The sequence below is a fragment of the Giraffa tippelskirchi genome, chromosome 2, assembly GCF_054371585.1.
Source record: "Giraffa tippelskirchi isolate mGirTip1 chromosome 2, T2T-mGirTip1v1.2.pri, whole genome shotgun sequence".
Lineage (NCBI taxonomy): Eukaryota > Metazoa > Chordata > Mammalia > Artiodactyla > Giraffidae > Giraffa > Giraffa tippelskirchi.
In genome coordinates, this window is record NC_137276.1 from 15,605,438 (window position 1) to 15,627,034 (window position 21,597).

The window sequence follows — 21,597 nt, forward strand, 5'->3', positions numbered from 1 at the left end:
ATTTTCCTATTAATACTAATAAGCAGTCTGATGGAGTGTATAACATTTCATAAAGCAAATTACCAAAATCATTTTTAAATTGCTTTTAAAATCATTTTTGACAAAAATGTAGGAAAATAGAAATTCTCATTCCTTGTTAAAGGTAGTTTGAAAAAGGACATTTCTGGAAAGTAAGTAAGCAATATATCAAGATGCATAAAAGGTCACAATTTTGACCCAGCAGTTTCTCTTTTTGCAGATTAGGATCAAGAGTTATGTACAAACATTAACTATAAGCCCTATTTATAATAGTGTGAAATTAGAATCAAGCTATTTAAAAATAAAAGAGTCAAATAAATTATGTTATACTACAGAACAACTGACAGAACATTTTAAAATCAAACTCAGAATTACAAATTTTTCTTATTATAATGAGAAAAACAGGATGCAAAATCACGTATAGAATATACTTTGAATTTTGTAAACATATATATATGCGAAAGGAAAATGTTGGAAGGATACAAAAGTTTCAGCAGTGGATACTTATGGGTGAAATATTTTAATTTTGATTATTTTTCCATTTTTCTACAATAAGGATTTATTATTTTTATAATCAGAACACTAAGAATAAGTTTTAATAAAATAATTAAAATATGAAGTACTGCAAGACAGCTGTAACAATCTGAAAAAAATCAGAGACCCAGGAAATGCTCAGGCCAGCCATTGGAACTACTGCCCGTGAAGATGCAAGGCCAGGAATGAAATGCTAGGGAGGCCACTGGCTGTGCCCATCAGCAGAGAACTGGGCTCACACTGCTCTGGGAGCAAAGCCAGCAATGCTCTTAACATGAGAGACGCTCACTGTGTCTGGCCTTGATTTAAACAATGTGCCTGTCATCTCTTTTCTTATGCAGTGTAATAGGTTGAACTGTCTCCATTACTCATGAGCACCAGGAATCAAAGAATACTACATAAGTATTAGGTAACTATGCTCATAAACAGCTTTACAACAAAAAGTACTCCAGAGACACGCTGGGGCCTAAAATGTATTCTCAATTTGAACTAAAATCAGCATATTTGAGAATGCTGTGAAACAGAAATTCCAGGGCCAATCTGAGATTCAAACTCTGTTCTTGTTCTGCTGTTGTTAGTTGTTAAGTTGTATCTGGGTTTTTGCCACCCCATTCTCTACTGGTGGCTAAGCTGTGATCTTGACAAAAGATCTTAAGCTCACAGAGTCTCAGTTTCTTCAGTAGTAAACAGAACAAACAAAATCTGCTTTGTATTTTGTAAGATTGACATACTCAAATGAGACTGAGATAGTGTATGTAAATAAGTTTTGAAAAACAGTATCTTAAACTCAGTTTAAACACTTCACTTGTTCTCATGACCTAGGAAGCTCAGGTTTAAGTTCCTTACCTTGACATATAACCTTTACCTGTATTGTTTGGAAAGCACTCTTGAGTGTAATGCTTGGTGAACCCCTAGGTACTAACCTTGTAGAATAAAACCCAATGGTCACCTACATTTTCAAAAATTGAAACGTGGATAAATTAATCATGATGGGTAAAAACGTTAACAGGGCAGTCCAGAATATGTATGATGTGTATAAGAGTTTCTGTTCCCTAACACAGAAATGATAGTTGAAAATGTTTATTTTGAGTAACTGGCAAAATTTCAAGCTCCAATATGCAGTCAATACAAGGGTCTAAAACTTGAGGGAAAAACTTAATATTCTATATTTTTGCTTTGTTGTTACTTTTATTTTTTCCTTGTTAGAAAGAGCCATGCATACTGTAATAAAAAGGACAACACAGACATGCAACAAGAATAACCCATATATGTCACCCACCTATACAACATTTATTATTAAGAATTTATTAGACCAGATTTTTTTCAATGCTTGTCAAAAATTAGATCACAATTTATACACCATTTTGTAAATTATAATAAATTAACTAACAAATGCTTTACTTTTGGCCATTAAAATGGTTTCTAGTTTTTCAGTATTAGAGGTAGGCTAAAATAATTCAAAATAAAAATAGAAACCAAGAATAATATCCCAGCAAAAACTGTCAGTGACATTGGAGGACTCATCTAAGTTTATAAAACTGCCAACTCCTTCCCTCCTTCCTTCCTACCACTACTCTCCCCACAAAAAACCATGAACAAGGAAAGTACATTTTTAACATCAAACTAAAGGGCTATCAATTAACTTGTTTGTGATCAAACTGTGTACTTTTCATGTGACACCAGATCTAGGAAGCCTAGTCAACCTAAGTCAGCTAATGGCCTCTCGGTTCTTTCACCTCAGTTTCTCATGGTTTCTGTCATTATCAAGGAAAGGCACGAATTCTGTTGTTTGAGAGGGTATACTGAGAGATTGTGACTATTTCTCTTAGTGCATAGGTACAACAGCATCAGAAGTTCTAGATCTATTACAGAGCCAGTTAAGGAGAGAAAATCCTATTTTCTTTTCTGTTTGGATCTTACAAACACAAAGTCTCTAGAAAGACTTTCAAAATGAGAACACATCATGACTTAAAAACAAAGTCCAGAATCAGGCACTTCACTGCTAAAATCCTGGTCTCGCCACCATTACCTCTTGCCTGGATTCCCACAGAAGCTTTGTAACAAGCTTCTCTCCCTCTCTACTTGCCCCTCATAGCAGAAACTTTGGGTTGATTTCCAAACCCTCCGTTACCATGTCAGTTTTCTGCTAATTCCCAAAGCCAAAGCCTTCATTTCTTTGCCTGAGGGCTTTCTCTGACTTCCTGGGAAGTGGCCCTCGATCAGTGACTGGAGGGAGTTGACGAATCAACACTCAGCTCTGTTGCCCTGATGTTCAGAGTGTGACATGCATTTTACCCTGATTTCCAGAGTGTCTCCAGGGAAATCAAGCCCTAGTTTCCCACAGTGGTATCAGCTGCTCTCCATTCCCTTTCTCATGGCTCCATTTCCCTACCAGCAAATTCTTCAAATGAACCAATTCCTTGTTTTGATGTCTGCTTGTCAGGAAACCGTCTGATGATATCACACGTCAAACTATTCTCAACCTCAAAGACAGAGTGATCTTTTAGAAACAGATTATGTCAGTCAGTCCTGCAACTGACTCTCTCCTCTTTGCTTAGGATTGAATGCGAAAGTTGTTACAAAAAGTCTACAAGACCATATATCTTCTGCCTCATGCAGTAGCTGCCCCTGCCCAAAGCCTCCTATTTCATGAACTTGCCTGGCATGTCCACCTTAGCACGTCTGCTCTAGCCATTCCCTTTTCTGGGAACACTTTCCCCTGAGAATCTGCCACCTGGTTAATTCCGTTACCTCCTTCAAGCCTTGTTCAACTCTCAACTTCTCAATGAGGTCACCCTGACCACCACCCGATTCAATATGCACGCTCTCCCCCACCTCCACAAAGCACCCTCCAAACCCTATCCTGTTTTATTTTGTCCTGTCCCATTGCACTTACCACCTCCTAACATATTAAATAAACTATTTTCCCTGTTAGAATATAAACTTCATAAGGAGAGGGTTCTTTGTTGTATTCCCTGATGCTTCTCAAGTGCTAAGAAGCATGCTTGACATACATGTTCAAGCTGGCTTTAGTAAAGGGAGAGGAACCAGAGATCAAATTGCCAACATCTGCTGGATCATCGAAAAAGCAAGAGAGTTCCAGAAAAACATCTTTTTCTGCTTTATTGATCATGCCAAAGCCTTTGACTGTGTGGATCACAATAAACTGTGGAAAATTCTGAAAGAGAAGGGAATACCAGACCACCTGACCTGCCTCTTGAGAAACCTGTATGCAGGTCAGGAAGCAACAGTTAAAACTGGACATGGAACAACAGACTGGTTCCAAATAGGAAAAGGAGTACGTCAAGGCTGTAGATTGTCACCCTGCTCATTTAACTTATATGCAGAGTACATCATGAGAAACAATGGGCTGGATGAAGCACAAGCTGGAATCAAGATTGCCGGGAGAAATATCAATAACCTCAGATATGCAGATGACACCACCCTTATGGCAGAAAGCGAAGAAGAACTAAAAAGCCTCTTGATGAAAGTGAAAGAGGAGACTGAAAAAGTTAGCTTAAAGATCAACATTCTGAAAACTAATATCATGGCATCCAGTCCCATCACTTCATGGAAAATAGATGGAGAAACAGTGGAAACAGTGTCAGACTTTATTTTTTGGGGCTCCAAAATCACTGCAGACGGTGATTGCAGCCATGAAATAAAAAGACACTTACTCCTTAGAAGAATAGTTATGACCAACCTAGATAGCATATTAAAAAGCAGAGACATTACTTCGCCAACAAAGGTCCATCTAGTCAAGGCTATGGTTTTTCCAGTAGTCATGTATGTGTGGGAGAGTTGGACTATAAACAAATCTGAGTGCCGAAGAATTGATGCTTTTGAACTGTGGTGTTCGAGAAGACTCTTGAGAGTCCCTTAGACTGCAAGGAGATCCAACCAGTCCATCCTAAAGGAGATCAGTCCTGGGTGTTCATCGGTAGGACTGATGTTGAAGCTGAAACTTCAATACTTTGGCCACCTGATGCGAAGAGCTGGCTTATTGGAAAAGCCCCTGATGCTGGGAAAGATCAAGGGCAGGAGCAGAAGGGGACGACAGAGGATGAGATGGTTGGAGGGCATCACCGACTCAATGGAGAGTTTGGGTAAACTCCGGGAGTTGGTGATGGACAGGGAGGCCTGGCGTGCTGCAGTTCATGCGGTCACAAAGAGTTCGATACGACTGAGCGACTGAACTGAACTGTTCTGAGTGAGATTATAAAAACAAATTCTCACACTTCCAGTCAAGTGATTTGAAACAGGAGTCCCAAGATCATTCAATGGAGATAGAAAGTCTTTTCAACAAGTAATAAAAAATTACCATATTACCCAGAAATTCAATTCTTATTTACATATTCCAATGAAATGGAAACAAAATTTGTAGACAAATATTCACAGTTGCATTTTTCAAAGTATTCAAAAAGCAGAAACAGCCTAGATGTCCATCAACTGATGAGTGCAAAAATAAACTGTGCTATATCAATAATGTGTGTGTGCATGCTCAGTTGCTTAGTCATGTCCAACTCTTTGTGACCCCATGGACTGTAGAAAGCCAGGATCTTCTGTCCCTGGAATTTTCCAGGCAAGAATACTGGAGTGGGTTGCCATTTCCCACTCCAGGGCATCTTCCTGACCCAGGGATTGAATTCATGTCTCTTCATTGGCAGGCATATTCCTTATCACTGAACCACCTGAGACACCCCTCTTATATCAATAATATTAAATATTATTTGGCAATAGAAAGAAATGAAATACTCATTCACAATGTGGGATGAAACTTGAAAACATTAATGCTAAGTTAACGAAGCTAGTCACAAAAGATCACATATTGTATGACTCCATTTATATAAAATGGAATGCAAATATACTAGTGGAAACTCATATAACTCATATAAGGACAAAAAGCTTGTCTGAGGTTGAGAATGTGGCTTGGGAAAAAAGAAAGGGGGTGAGAGACAGTTTCTAAATGAGAGTAGGTGGGTAGGTATTATTCTTCTGTGACACTCTGAATTTAAATTTTGGAAAACAAGTGATGCAAAAGAAATAGAGACACATCAGTTATTCATATAACTAGTAATAACAAAAGGATACAGAGAAGTCAGAAATAAATGAATAAAAGGACTACCAAGTAAATATGAGCAAAAAGAAAGTAGAGGTAGAAGTTTTTAAACTCTACAAAACAAATTATTTATTATGTATGTTTATTACATTTGTTCCTTAAGTTTATGTGTGTTTTATCTTGACTTACATATGTATCATTTACATTCGTTTTTCTCTTGTGAGTTGAGTTTTAACAGCATTTGAGAATGCTTTAAATAGATGAGGAGAAAAAGGAAGTTAGATTCAGATAGAGTATCAATCTGCTAAAAGTTCTGTACTAAAGTTATTTGAAATTAAGGGTCAGAATGAAATTAGAGCACTTATTGCAAAGTTAGAAATTAGAAATTAATTAGAAATTAGAAATTGCTTCTCCCTCTGGTCCCATCACTTCATGGGAAGTAGATGGGGAAACAGTGGAAACAGTGTCAGACTTTATTTTTTTGGGCTCCAAAATCACTGCTGATGGTGATTGCAGCCATGAAATTAAAAGATGCTTACTCCTTGGAAGGAAGGTTATGACCAACCTAGACAGCATATTGAAAAGCAGAGACATTACTTTGCCAACAAAGGTCCGTCTAGTCAAGGCTATGGTTTTTCCAGTGGTCATGTATGGATGTGAGAGTTGGACTATAAAGAAAGCTGAGTGCCGCAGAATTGATGCTTTTGAACTGTGGTGTTGGAGAAGACTCTTGAGAGTCCCTTGGACTGCAAGGAGATCCAACCAGTCCATCCTAAAGGAGATCAGTCCTGGGTGTTCACTGGAAGGACTGATGTTGAAGCTGAAACTCCAATACTTTGGCCACCTCATGCGAAGAGTTGACTCATTGGAAAAGACCCTAATGCTGGGAAGGACTGGGGCAGGAGGAGAAGGGGACAATAGAGGATGAGATGGTTGGATGGCATCACTAACTCGATGGACATGGGTTTGAGTAAACTCCAGGAGTTGGTGATGGACAGGGAGGCCTGGCATGCTGCGATTCATGGGGTTGCAAAGGGTTGGTCATGACTGAGCGACTGAACTGAACTGAAGCAATAGAAGATATACTCACACATTATCTAATGTTCTAAGCTTCTGTGACAGCCTGTGATCTAGAGTAGTAAAAAATCAAGGACACAAAAGCTAAAAAAAAAGTTTATTTAAAGTTTATTAAAGGTCCTTTATATAGCATCATAAGGTCTGATTTAGTTTCATTTTTGTCAGAATAACCAAAAATTTTATGGACAAAATCAATTATACTTGTGCCTAGGTATGTTGAGTCTATTTTTATATCCCTTGCTTTCCTCAAAGAAAAGCAAAGTGTAAATATAGCAACCTGAAGTCAGTCACATAAGGGCACTTTCTAAAAAGTGAATAAAATATTTCAACTGTAAGGTATTTTTAAATCTTCCTGTTTAAACATCTTACCATGTATAAAACAAAAGATTTGGAAAATAAGCATAGAATAAAAGTACTATGCCTCAGAATGCTGTCATGAGTTGTTAATCACAATCTGTGGATTTTTGCTCTTTCGAAACCCCATTATTTTCAGAAACCATGTCATGCACTATTTCAAGATCTGAATACTACATTGACTCGCACATAATCATTTCTCTTTCACCATTTTCCCATTTGGAATATAATACTGTACTAATACAGCCATAAAATAAAAATATTCACTATATTCTACAACCTTCAACATTCAAAAAGTGAAACTATGTAATTAAAATGCAACTCATCTCCACCCACCTTTTATAGTCAACTTTGTTAATAAAGAGAGATGTGAACTGTTAACTGAGGGGCGTTGGGCACTCCCAGGACTAAAGACAGATGCTTTGTTTATTCCATCGTACCTGTATCTTAAATTCCTTCAGTTCCTATCTGTCAGGGAAAGGGTGCCAGGTGAGCAGTGTGTCACTCTTGCCTAGACTAATAGATTCTCCAGTGGCTTTTGTTACAGCTCATGTCATACTATTAAAACTATGTGCCTTGAAAATGGCATAACATATGTAGCTGAATCTTGTCAACTCTAGATAATCAGACTCTGTTTGGCTTCACAAGCAGATGCAGATTAGAGAAGTAATATAAATATGCAAATCACAGCGGTTCCCTTTCACCACCACTGTTCCTACCTCTAGTGACCCTCGCAGAAAGTCTGTGTGTTCAGCTCCCACTTCCAGGGCTACATCAACAGACGCAAAGGGACGGCTGGCCATCTGCTGTCGTTCTCGAAGCAATTGCTGGAGGGGGTTAAAAAGCATTTAAGACAGGTTTTAAGACACGTTAAATTCAACGATATCTAGTCCTGTTTGGAAAAAATGGCATCTAAAATTTAGAGGTTATAATACACATATTCATATCTAGATCACTAAAAGTGAAAATTATTTTCTCCCCATGGCCTGGGTTATATTTCCTTATAGGCATTAAATGTATGGTGCCTCCTGACCTCCATCTCACAGGCCTAGTGAAATGCACTCAAAAGCACTTTGAAAACTTCAGGTGAGAGGTACTACTTAAGTAAAAAAGTGCTGTTATGATGACGGGCATGCCAAGTCTTTCCACTCAAAATAACTCATGCCTTTGTCTTAGCTGAAAGCAAACAGCAGTACAAATGATAGAGAAAAGAGAATGAAAAGTTGTCAAAATGCATTAATAAAGATTAAAGGAACATATACCCACCAAGACCCAGTCTTGTAAGTCATCAAGATCCACTGTCAACTGCTATAGCACCAGCAGGAATTTTTATTGCCAAGGTTTTTAACTTTATTCAAAGCCTTTGTGTTTATTATTTAAATGAAAATGATTAGTAGGTTGCAAAAACATGTGTGCCAGGGCTTCTAAAACACTCTCAGCTATTTGTTTCTTCTCTTTGCTTCTCTTCTTGGCTTTGCCCAAACAAAAACCAATAAACCAGCAAGTCCCAACCAAGTACCCAGCTAATTTATATTTCTGCCTCCCCTTGTAATTATAATATTCATTAAGTCATGATAAAAAAAACCCGATAACCAGTACTAGATATTGCAGATCTCGCCCTCCTCATTCAACACAGCTAATAAAACTATTATTAAATATTAAAAGTAGATGAGCAATGCAATTAAACACTCTTCCAAATGAGAAGAAAATCGTTATCACTGAACAAAGACAAAATCCTTGAAGACAATGAATGGCTTCATTATTTACAGTGATTCTAAAGATTCACTGGCAGTAACTTAAAACATTAACAACTGGTCTTTGAATGTAAATGTGCAGAGCACTGTGATGCATCATTCATAAAGTTCCCTTTCTCATGATGAAGGAACAAAACCAACGCCTGATGGCACTTTATTATTTAACATTTTTATTTTAACACCTGTGACAGTGCAGTGACAGTGTTCGTGTAATGAGCATCTCAAACATAATTTAAGGGCTTGCTTTTATTATTGAGGAGAGAACATCTACTTACGAATATGGGACAGAAATAATGCAACTATTACCTAGCAAGAGTTCAAGGTCTTAAATTGTATGTATTTTCAGAAGAAGATACATAATGAAGACATATTAAAACCATATTCAGAGTAAAAAGCAAAGGCGATCTAAATCACCCAAATTATTCACTTTAATATAAACTCAGACTTGCCCTATTAAAAATACAGCTGCTGGCCAAGAAAATCTTATCTGTGTCGCTTTCGATAGGAGTGGCCAACTGATCTGAATACTGTGTCTATGCAAAATGCAAACATAATGTTACTCCAAATACCAATGGATGCTAAGTGTAGAAGACACCACACTCCTTTTATCTGGTAAAACATAAATGCACACACAGATACACACACAGGAATACACAAACTGCCTCTGTTACAGTTAATATAATAATTCCCTTGAGAAAACTATAAATTCTAGTTTGGATTAATGCAATTTTCTAACATTTGTATTAAAGTTTCTTCATTTTTACTAGTTTCCCTTAGCTTATAAATGGCATCTCTTATAACTGATTCTTTAAAAAAATAAACAATTTCTGTTTCTTCACCTTGCCTTTTTGCTACACCTAAAAGTAAAAGCTCTACAAAACATAATTAATGAGAACTCAATCCCACAGATTGTAATGTAAATCTATGATTATTCTATATTCACTATCTTTAACAAAGAATAGATTTCTCTGAAAATAATGTAGTATTGTGACCACCTCCTACACTCATAATAAAGAAAAATCAGTGGTTGATAGTTTTATTCATTCAAAAAAATTTTACTAGTAGGACAAAAAGGTATTTTAAGAGATTCCAGTTTGTCTTCTGAGCATTGAGTTTTCATCAGTTTTTAAGAATTGAATGTTACTACAGTACTCTTTGCAAAGAGGAAAGACGCTGTTCTTGCCCAGGACCATAATACTGAAGTTTGTAAAACAAGATATGGTGAAAGAAAAATAATTAGAGCACAAGACAGTGTACAATAAAGGTTACAAACAGGGAATTAGCCAAATTAATTCACTCTGGGTCACATAAAGGAGGACTAGTTCAAGGACTCTGGCTAGCGTACCAAGTTTCTGACTTTGGGGAACCTAATGAAATGGTTCTGACTGGGGAAACTTAGCTGGAGTAAAAAATTTTATCCTAAAACACTCTTGCTTTGATAGGATGGCCCTAAAATAATAACATGGAACAAAGTGAGATTCGTCATGCTACTAAATTCCTGGCTCTCAGCCGTGTCCTTAACAATTGTCCTTTCTTTTGCCAGTTAACATCTATATGCATTACTTCTTGAATTTTGCCCCTTCTGTGTCAGAACAAAAGAGACATAAACAATTCAAATTTTATGCCTGCAACTCAAATTTCCTTGAAATTTAATGATGATATTGACAGGCAATTTAGTTAGACTCTAGAGTTAGAAGAATCTGTGTTTGAATACCTGGTTTTCCACTTAGTAGCTGTTTAAGGTACTATGTAGACCTCTCTAAATTATTTAGACCTCTCTAAGCCTCACATTTTCTCATAGCAAAATTGGGCTCTCAATTGTGTCTACACCTACAACTAGCCCTTAGAGAACTTGTTTTGATTCCCAGTTTCTCCACTCATTACCTATTGCAAATTACATAGACCTTTCTAAGGCTTATTCTCTCTATTAAACGGGAAGAGGAGTACTATCAGAAGTTTTGCTAATACTTAATGCATTTGCACTGCTCGACACAGAATCTGGCACATTGTGAGAACTCAGCAACAGTTTATTGGTACAATTATTATGTTAAAATTTCAAGCCCTAAATTTGTCTTTAAAGATGGCACTCTAATTACCACAAGCCCGTTTTCTTCACCACTAGTGACACATTTTGCTCTATTAGTCTCCCTTTTAACAAATGTTGCAAATTTATGAGACAGTTGGAAAATGTCATGATTGTGGTAAAAATGAATTTAATTTGGAACCGTTTCCTGCCATTTGTGACTAAGAATGATAAAAACTCAACCTAAAAATTGTGAGGAAATAGAGTACTTCTGTAAGAACTTTCAAAAATTATTTGGTGGTTGTGATTTTTATATAAAATGAAGTTTGACATTTTGTACATACATAAGAAGCTATATAACAGATCATCTATTTTAAAACTAATCTGCAGTTGCCAATTATTCCGCAGAAAGAAAAGGCCAAAAGAACAAACTGATCATAATGCAATAGATTATAATCATGTTGCTGTAAACACTGTGGTGAAGGACATTTTAAAATTATGGATGTTCTTACTATCATATTCGTTATGTATAATAGTTGTTTTATTATTCAAAATCTCTTACAAAACAAACCATGAAATTAAAAATAATATGAAAATCCATGCTTAAAGACGGCAACTGAGAACAGTCATTGATTCTATCAAATGTATATATGAAATGCTTCCACACACTAATACTACTACAAATATCATATCAGTCCCCAAAGTTCATGTTAATGACTTTTCCAAACACCCCTAAAGCTAAAACTCTAATGGATTTAGGATAGCAATCTTTGAAAACACACACACTAAAAAAAAAAACAAAATAAAACAGTAACCAACTTGTTTTCAGTTGTCTTCCTATAGCCTGCCTCCTGTGTTCAGGTTCCATCTAGCCTCCCCCCACATCTCTAAATGCCCTTCCACTCCATCCCAGGTGTGAAGTAATCATCTTACCTACAAGTTATTTATGATATTAGTGTGGCACTATCTCCTCAAACCTTCATGCTTTCCTGAAATCTTGAAGGCAAAAATTTATTTCTGTTTTTTATTTCGCTCAGCACTTAGTTTGTAGTCAATAGTATTTGATGAATGGACAATGAATGAGTGACTTAAAGTATAAAAATCTGTATTATCTGAATGTGACTGAAGGCAAGTTTTGATTTAACTGATTTTAATCATTTGAAAAGACCATGATACTGGGAAAGATTGAGGGCAGGAGGAGAAGGAGACGACCGAGGATGAGATGGTTGGATGGCATCACCGACTCAATGGACATGAGTTTGGGCAAACTCCAGGAGTTGGTGATAGACAAGGAGGCCTGATGTGCTGCGGTCCATGGGGTCGCAATGAGTTGGACATGACTGAGTGACTGACCTGAACTGAACTGAATTATGAAGAAGCTTTTAAAAGTATATGCCTTCTGACAGTCTGCTTTCCTGATAGCTCAGTCAGTCAAGAATCTGCCTGCAATGCGGGAAGACCTGGGTTTGGGATCTTCCTGGTCGGGAAGATCCCCTGGAGAAGGGAATGGTGATCCACTCCAGTATTCTTGCCTGAAAAATTCCATGGCTACAGTCCATGGGATTGTAAACAGTCAGACATGACTGAGCAACTAACATAATCACACTGTTCTGATATTCTACAATGTATGCCTTATGCTCAAAAGTAAGTGGATATTCATTTGTTTAGAATGGGTCAATTCTGTGGACCCAACAAATCACCACTAGATTTCTTACCTCTCTTCGTTCACTTTATTACCATACTGTAAATATTATAAGGAAAACTGCCATAAAGTCATCATAATGCATTCATATTTAAATAGAAATTATTTCAAAGATTTGGAAAGGTATAAAAGGATCAATCAAAATTCTTTAGTCATTATTTTTGAGCTTACATACTAAAATGAACAAGGAGCTTGAATTAGACATAAAGCAACATTTCATGAAAAAGTATTTCTATTATTAACACACACATAAAGTATAAAAAGCAAAAGATCATTTTTTTAGTGGAAGGATAGTGCATCAATGAATTAGGAAAGCATGATAATTCTATCATTTTTATAACTAAATCTGCAAGCTACAAGTTTACTCAGTTTTTCTTCATTATTTTAAAGTAAAATGTCCTTAACTGTCAAATGGTCATAGCAGACATTCAAGGTAGACTGTTCAGGTATGCAGGTTTGTTGTTTGAGCAGTAATATGTCAGAAACAAAACCGACCTTTACTGTCATCAAGCCTACTACCAGAGAGAGAGGAAGAGAGGAGAAATGGAAAATTTTTCTAAATCTTCCAAAGTATAAAGTTCAATATTCCTCTAAAATGCCAAGAGATTATATCAGTATAAAATATACTCATGTCAATGTATGTGTGAAAGTGCATGTGTGAATATTCCTAAAATTTTATATATAATTCAAAGTAACTGAAACTCAAATTAAAACTAAAACTCTTATATAAAATGTCAAAGTGTTAGTTGCTCAGCCATGTCTGACTCTTAGCAACTCCATGGTCTGTCCATGGAATTCTCCAAGCAAGAATACTGGAGTGTGTTGCCATTCCCTTTTCCAGGGGATCTTCCTGATCCAGGGATCGAACCTGGGTCTTTTGCATGGCAGGCAGATTCTTTACTGTCTGAGTTAACAGGGAAGCCCTTAAAATAAAATAAAATAAAATGTCAAGATAAAGATTAAATAATGCCCGCAAATGAAGGCCTTTGTTGTCATCTGAATAACATTGAACATATCACTCATATGAATAAAAATAGTCATCACAGAGTTTAGACTTAAAAGGGACCTATAGATCCTCTGGTCTGGAGATTTTTTAACCTACAGACTATATAGACCTATAACGGGTAAACAGATGAGCACTAGAAAAATCTATGAATCTATGAATCTAGCACTAAAAGCTGACACTTTTATTAATTTTTTTCCAATTTCAGTAGATTCAATTATTTAACTTACTACTCTCTTTAGAAACTAATTGGCCCTCTATTAGAACCAAAATGTAACTCCACTGTTTTCTTAAATTCTTTTAACAAACAAATATATCAATATATATTCATGCTTAAAAATAAAACAGAAGGGAGTAAATTATAAAAGCAAGCAAGACAACTTTAAAATTCCCTACACATCCATATTTGCTAAATAAGAACTTCTTAAGTGCAAAATGGGTTTGAAGTTCAAACATATGTTTCTAAAGCTTCCTTTTATTTCTTCAGTGTTTTCAAGCTTTGGGGTTTATGCAGTTGTATGTGCAATGTCACCTATACTCTGTAGTGAATTATCTTGACTCTAAAAGTATCATCTATTCATACTGATTTTATGATATCATAACTCCCATGTGAAATAAATCTCATGGAACTCTAAAACTTTTCAATATTATCAAGGAGAGGCACAAACTATGTGGCTGGTAGCATCACCATCATTTGCATACAATAAGGTCTTAAAGGGCTTCCCTGGTTGTTCAGATGGTAGAGAATCCACCTGCAAGGCAGGAGACCTAGGTTCAATCCCTGGGTTGGGAAGATCCCCTGGAGAAGGGAACAGCTGGCTACTCACTCTAGTATTCTTGCCTGGAGAATTCCATGGACAGAGGAGCCTGGCAGGCTATAGTCCATGGGGTCGCAAAGAGTCAGCTTTCTACTGACAGGAATTACAGAAAAAGATATTCAGCTTTTGTGATTATGGGCATTTTAAGTCTGAGCTGGCTTTGTTTAGGCTAATTTAGGCAATGTCAAAGGAAGAGAGTATGACAGATCTTCCTTTTCCTCATGTATTCATGGTTATGCACTATTAATTCAACATCATCGAAACCAAAACCATATTTCTTAGATGGCACAATTCTTCCCAACTGAAGTTTGAAGCCAAGAAAATGGAAAGAACATCTGACAACTGTCTGTACATATCAATCACTAGAAGTCCTCATGGAAAGTAGGTTTAATATTAAAAGGATGAAACGTTTCTTAATATAAAAGCTGTATCTTCCAGCACCCTACCAGGTTGCTTATCGAATAAGTTAAGCTTCATATCATTGGATAGACCTTGGTCAAACCCTTTGTTTAGAGAGATCAAGTTGGTTTGTGATGTATAGCAAACAAAGAAAAGTAAAACTCACCAGCCCCACCATCCCTACCAAACTACCACATCCACTCCAGAAACTGCTAGCATTTGCCAACAATTCTCTTAACATTTTTAAGTAAATTAGGAAAGAATGAGTAGGCTCATCATTTCTCTCTAGTCTACATGAAATACTGATACATGTTCCAGCATTGTCAATTGCTGGTTTTCTTCAACTGTGTGTCTGTTGACTACACTAATGGAGAAGTCCATCTTGTGAACACTTTTTCAGAAGAAAATCATCTGTAACTTAGTGACAGGAAATAGTTGATATTCCATGCAAAATTTTGATTATGCAGATGATATACTTGTGTATACTTGCTTTTATCTTACACATGGCAACATGTCTTATTTAATTCACTGATGAGAAAACAAGCATGGCTGTTACATCATGTGGTACATCTCTTCATGCAGTAGCAATAAGAAAACAATTCTCAGGGACTTCCTTGGTGGTCCAGTGGTTAAGAATCTGCCTTCCAATGCAAGGGATGCAGATTCGATCCCTGATTGGGGAACTGAGATCCCACATGCCATGGGCAACTAAGCTCATACACCACAACAACTGAGCTTGTACTCTCTGGAGCCCATGAACCACAACTAAGACCTGACACAGCCAAAAAATAAAACAAATGTATATTTTTTAAAAAAGAAAACAATTCTCAGTCAACTGTTACTGTCTTGTCAAGGAATTTCCTAAGAAACAGAAGCAGATGCTGAAATTCTTCTTTACTTGGTGTTCCAAAGGGTGAATCTTAAAGAGTTTAGACTTAGATTCTAGGCAGATTTTTCATTCCTTCCCTTCCCTCTCTCCATCTAAATAAATAAATAAGTGCCTAGTCTCAGAACAGTTTGATAGGAAGTTCTTGATTTACTTGGTGACTACGTTTGGCTGTGATCATTCATTCAGTGAAAAAACTTTTACTGAGCTCCTACTGTATTCCAGACACTTTTCCAGGAACAGATATATGAGGTGAGTATCTTGTTTCTATGTAGCAAGCATTTCCATGCTACTAAAAAAACATCGGTTTCCATGGTGGCTCAGATGGTAAAGAATCCGCAATGCAGAAGACTCTGATTCAACCCCTGGGTTGGGAAGATCCCACCAGAAGGGAATGGCTACCCACTCCAGTATTCCTGCCTGGGAAATCTCATGGACAGAGGAACCTGGTGGGCTACAGTCCATGGGGTTGCAAAGAGCTGGACACAACTGAGCAAGTAAGCATGCAAAAAAAATATCAGGGATCCCTCTAGATCATCTACTGGGAGAATGGAAGGTGACAACTGGGGGAACCTTGTGATCTGGAGGAATTACTCCAGTAGTCTGGATTTGAGAGCAACAGATCCTTATCTGTTTCTTAGTGGGCTAAAACCTGAAGATATGTAAAGCTACTGCAAAAACTTTTGAAGGTTACTTTGGACAAGTTTAAAATTAAAATATGGATTCTTAATTCTACATTGACAGAGATGGCATCACTGATTTTGACTTTGCCAAACATGATCTCATGTCCAGATGAAAGAAATCACGCAGAATGGATTCATCTAGAAAAGTCAACTACACAGGTACTGCTTGATACAAGACCATCTTTTCTAATGAGCAACAGAAAATTTAACAGGGTTTTGCAAGGCAGTATTTTGTTCTGTTTGTACATTTGATAATTAAAACAAAAAGTCAAAAAATGAAATGCTTATTGACAATTTTGAAGATTACTCTGGACACTTAAAAGCATAGTTTAGTAGCAGATAAAAGTCTTGTTTGTTCAACATATACATATATAAACAAATAATGAAAATATTAAAGAAAAAAATCACTACAGAAAATATATAAGGGTTGGGAGAAAGACAGTGGAGAGAGAAGGTGCTTCAGACCAGGAAGATTATAGAAGGTCTCTGTGGAAACCACATTTGACCTGAAACGTTGAATACTTAGTCAGAGTAGGTATGCATTCTCAAAACTCAGTTTAACACAAAAAAGTGTATTTCTGGCTCACATAACCTACTATAGCTCCAGGTAACTTCGCATCTGGTAACTTAGCAATACAGATGCTCCAGGCCTAAGACTCTACCATTTCAACCCAAGGATCCCTTAAGTGTAAAGGCAGAAAAGAGACTAGTGAATCCTGAATGGACTTTTCAATGTCTCAGACCAGACATAAAATATTTCCATAGCCATACAGCTCACCCTAATTAAACAGAGACCACAAAATGCAAGGGAACAAGTGGAATATTACATGAGTGGAACAAGAACAAATAAAGCCAAAAAGAACATTTCAGGCAGAGGTATGAGCAAATGCAAAGTTCCAGAGTTCCTCAGGCTTTAAGTGTGAGCTTAAAGTGTTCGACAAAAAGAAAGAAGTCTGAGTTTTATTAAGCTAGTGGCAAGGAGCAGATGGTCAAAGGATAATTTTGGTTTTATCAAGGTTAAGAGAAATTGAAATAACATATACATATCATCAGGCATCATAGGATCCAAAAAATTCAGATTATCTTTTTAAACATAATTTCTTTTTGTGTTGCACAGACAGCCCATTCTTCTTGTGTCAGAAGTAGTTTGGAACAAACAGGCAAAAGAAATAGGCTTTACCTCCTCAAATAAAGTTATTTAAGACATAAGCAGAAAACAGCAACAGCAGTTAATCTCAAATACAATGAACCTAGCTCTCCCAGTAAGAATCGAAAGGTCAATTTTGTATGTAACCTTCTTTAATACAAAAGGCCAGGTGGTTGTAATTTATCTGAGCAAATCAAAATGTACAAAGGATGAGTACTGAAAAGGTCATTTAAAAGCTAGATCACTAGAATGCATGTTTAATACATATTAGTCCTCAAAGAGCAAAAATGAGAAGCTAAATAATTTCAAATTTTGAAACCGGCACTTGAAAAAAATGTTTTACCCACATAGAATACCCCTATAGTCACACTGTGGAATATATTACTTCCCCAAGTTAGAGGCCTAAGTTGCAAGAGAAATGGTGGTGCTGCTCTCAAGAAGAGCAAATGAATGACTTTGACATCCAAGCGGCACTCAGTATGATCTAGTCAACCTTGACGCCTGGAAATATAAAAGCAGCTGATTACAATAGAAATGACACATCGACTCTTGCTTGTGTGCCAGTCATTTATGACTAGAGGCTCTTGTTACAATAAAACTCAGATCAATCCTTCAGTAGGTTTTTTCCCCCCTTAAGAATTAATTTACTAAAGAAAGATTTTTTTTCTTTCTCCCTGATTCTGGGAATCAATACAAAGCTCAAGTTTCAATTCTAAACCACAACATGCTCGCTTCTAGGTTAAGAAATTCTAAATGCTACATAATCCTGTTAGCTTTTTCATTTAGTGTATAAGGAGTTCATGTTGAACATTTAAGTAGTTTGTGACAATAATTGTGAAGTTTTTCAAGAGGTACTTAAATCTTCCTGGAGATATAAATGATTCAAACACTGGCACTTTCCTCTTAAACAATGTTTTAAAAATATTTTTTTCCTCTAAGGAAAATGTGATTATCTTGCTATTAGCTAATGGAGTCATTTTCAGTTCATTATTGAGAAACTCTAAAAATTGTTCTTTTGTAAAATATTTCTTTGTAAAATAAGACATCTACTTACTATAATGCTTTTAATTCTCCATTGGAAGATACCTATGATGCTCAGACTAATCACTGTGACAGATTAATATGCGGTATTATTTGTTTTCAATCTTTTGTGAAAGTAGGTATGATAGAAATATTTTAAAAAGCTAATTTCAATCATTTGGATTTTTAAAATGTAAAGGGAAGTTTGATGCAACATAGATGACTCATGACTGGTATAAATTGGCTTTCCTACGCACTTGGAATGGTGTGTTAAACCACAAAAATCAGAATGTTAGAAAATCAATGATCATAACAGATTCATTGGAATAACTCATATTCAGAGCTGGAAGGAATCCTAAATGTTACCTGGTCCAAATTTCCCTTTAAAGTGGGATCAAAAGTACTATTACTTTTCTGACAGATGGTTATCTAGTATCCTTGAATGTATCTAGCAAAAGAACCACTTTTTATTAAGATGGTATTTTCCCCCAAAGGTTTATAACATTGTTAGAAAGTTCATTATTCTTGGGACATTTGTGGACCATTAAAATTAAATATGATACTTCTAATATCACTAAAACTTCTTTAAATTTGTTATGTGTTTGAAACTTTTTTAATATACCCAAATAAACATTTCTAATTTTCAAATTTTTCATTCATTATTTTGCAACAGACATTTATGGAATATACCAATGTTCTGGGAAGAGGATCAGGTTCTCATGTTTAAGAGATATGAAACACAGTCCTATCCTCAAGGAGCTTACTCAAGTCTCCTAAGGAGGACAAAACTTTCTCATATAATATGGTTTTCAGCTTTGGTTTTTCAATGCCCTTCTTAAAATGTAAAGTGAACACAATATTCTAGATGTGATCTGATTACTGTGGAATATGGTAGAAATTTCCCTCTTAAGTCTTCTAAATTAACATGCCTTTTTTCTCTTTCTTTAAAAATAGCTTCTTGTTATTTTTAGAAACATGCTATTGTTGGAACCAATCAACAATTTCAGGTCTTTCTCACATGAACTCCAACCAAAGCAAGTGTTCCCTACCTAATACTTCAATAAGTAAATTTTTTAATCTAAATTCAAAACTTCATATTGTATGTAATTTTTCATATTTTATTGTTACTGTTGTTTTAACTTATTTTTCCTTGAGTGCAGAATTCTCTTTGATCCTTTCAACTTCCAACTAACATAACTAATAGTTATCTTTCCCAATATTGTCATTTGTGTCAAGCCCCTATTCTATTCCCTTGACCAGGTCAACAGCATTTGATGGCAAAGAGAACAGTAAGACAGTGAGTTGCCTTGTCGCTGAGTGCTAAGTTGCTTCAGTCGTGTCCAACTTTGTGCCACTCTATGGACTGTAGCCTGCCAGGCTCCTCTGTCCATGGGATTCTCTAGGCAAGAATACTGGAGTGGGTTGCCATGCCCTCCTCCAGGGGATCTTCCTGACCCAGGGATCAAACCTACGTCTCTTGTGTCTCCTGCATTGGCAGGTGGGTTCTTTACCACTAGCTCCACCTGGGAAGCCTAGTGAGTTGCCTTACTTGCTATTAATTCTAGGTAAATCAAGAGAATGACCAAGAGAATGACTTATGCTTTTTATACTCGAATTTCTTCCATAAAATGATGTAGAAAGACAGAACAGATAAGAAATCTTTGGTTTGTCTTTACAGGCTGTATCCACATATCCAGACTGGGAGAAAATAGATCAAGAGTACCTAAGAAATTCCTAGCTAGCAGACTAGGAACACTCTCTTTTATTTTCAAAGGGTGTGAAATCACCCTTTGTCCGCTCTAAGTCTTTCCAAAACATATCCTCCCTAGACCTTCTCCTGAAGTATAGCTTTTTGTATCACATGCAGTTAAACTGTAATTTCTGTACTTTGTATTAATACTGTATGAGGAGTAGGTCCCAAACTTGGGGCAACTGAGAAAGATCCCGCACACTTCAGCCTTAGCTAGTGCTCCACCAATGATGACTAAGCAGCTTTCCTTGCTCACTCACTATGCTGATCCAAGAATGCCCCTAAGAACTTTATATTTCTTCCTATGTATCTTATCTGCTTCATCTATGGACTGGAACATGTTCTCCTGAATTTATTGGCTTACGGTATATTCATATTAACAAAATATAACCAACTATATAATTATTTCCCTATACCAAATATATTTTAAGTAAATATATTCTATCTACTTAGCATTTTAAAATTTATAAATTCCCTTTAGTCTAATACAATATATGTCCCTTCTACCAGTTTGCCCATAAATCTCAAAATTTCATAATCAAGCCATTTATTTCTTGGTTGATAAAAATTTTAAATGGACTAAGGAAAAAAATGAACTCTTTATTACCTTCTTAGAGTCCTTTCTCTAGAAACGGACACTTATGTAGCAATCAACAATAAATCTTTTTGAATTGCTGGGGTCTCTGTTAGGTTTCCAGTAAGCCCTTTCTTGTCTACTTGGGATTCTGAACAACTTGGAAGATAAAAGGTGAAGATAAAGGATATAATATTGTCTTTATTAATGATGCTGTATATTTCAAATAAATTTACAAATTAAGTAAGGTCTCCACTTCCTTAGGGCTAAACCAATCAATGGGGCAACCCAACAAACAAGGATGCAGATCACTGTGCTTCAGTTAGGACTGAGGAGTTAAGATGCAACTTACTATGCAGATGCAACTTTTCTTAAGCACGTCAGCTGAAGCAGTGAGAAATTCTACAGAAAAGAAAAAATCTTTATATACTGTTGGGTAGTACTATCTCTTATTAAACCACCATTAAGTCAAGTTACATGTACATATGTGTGTATACATATATATATATATATATATAAAATAGACCTCGAGTAAGCTTTAAATAGTTAGTGTTAGCCTTAGGTAGCCAGTGCTAGCTGCTGCTGCTGCTGCTTAGTTGCTTCAGTCGTGTCCGACTCTGTGCGACCCTATGGACTGCAGCTTGCCAGGCTCCTCTGTCCGTGGGATTCTCTAGGCAAAAATACTGGAGTGGGTTGCCATGCCTTTCTCCAGGGGATCTTCCCAACCCAGGGATTGAACCAAGGTCCTCCGCATTGCAGGCAGATTCTTTACTGCTAAGCTACCAAGGAAGCCCAG

General features: G+C 36.4%; 1 protein-coding gene across 7 annotated transcripts in view; it reads right to left on the reverse strand.

Annotated features, from left to right (window-relative positions):
• The window catches only part of ATRNL1 (attractin like 1), a 738,261-nt gene that overhangs the window by 244,160 nt on the left and 472,504 nt on the right, over window positions 1-21,597 (reverse strand). For all 7 annotated transcript variants that reach the window (XM_081573518.1, XM_081573521.1, XM_081573515.1 and 4 more), the window contains one exon: window positions 7,762-7,869. In XM_081573518.1, coding sequence (XP_081429644.1) covers window positions 7,762-7,869 — 108 coding nt within the window. The remainder of the gene's footprint in view (window positions 1-7,761; window positions 7,870-21,597) is intronic.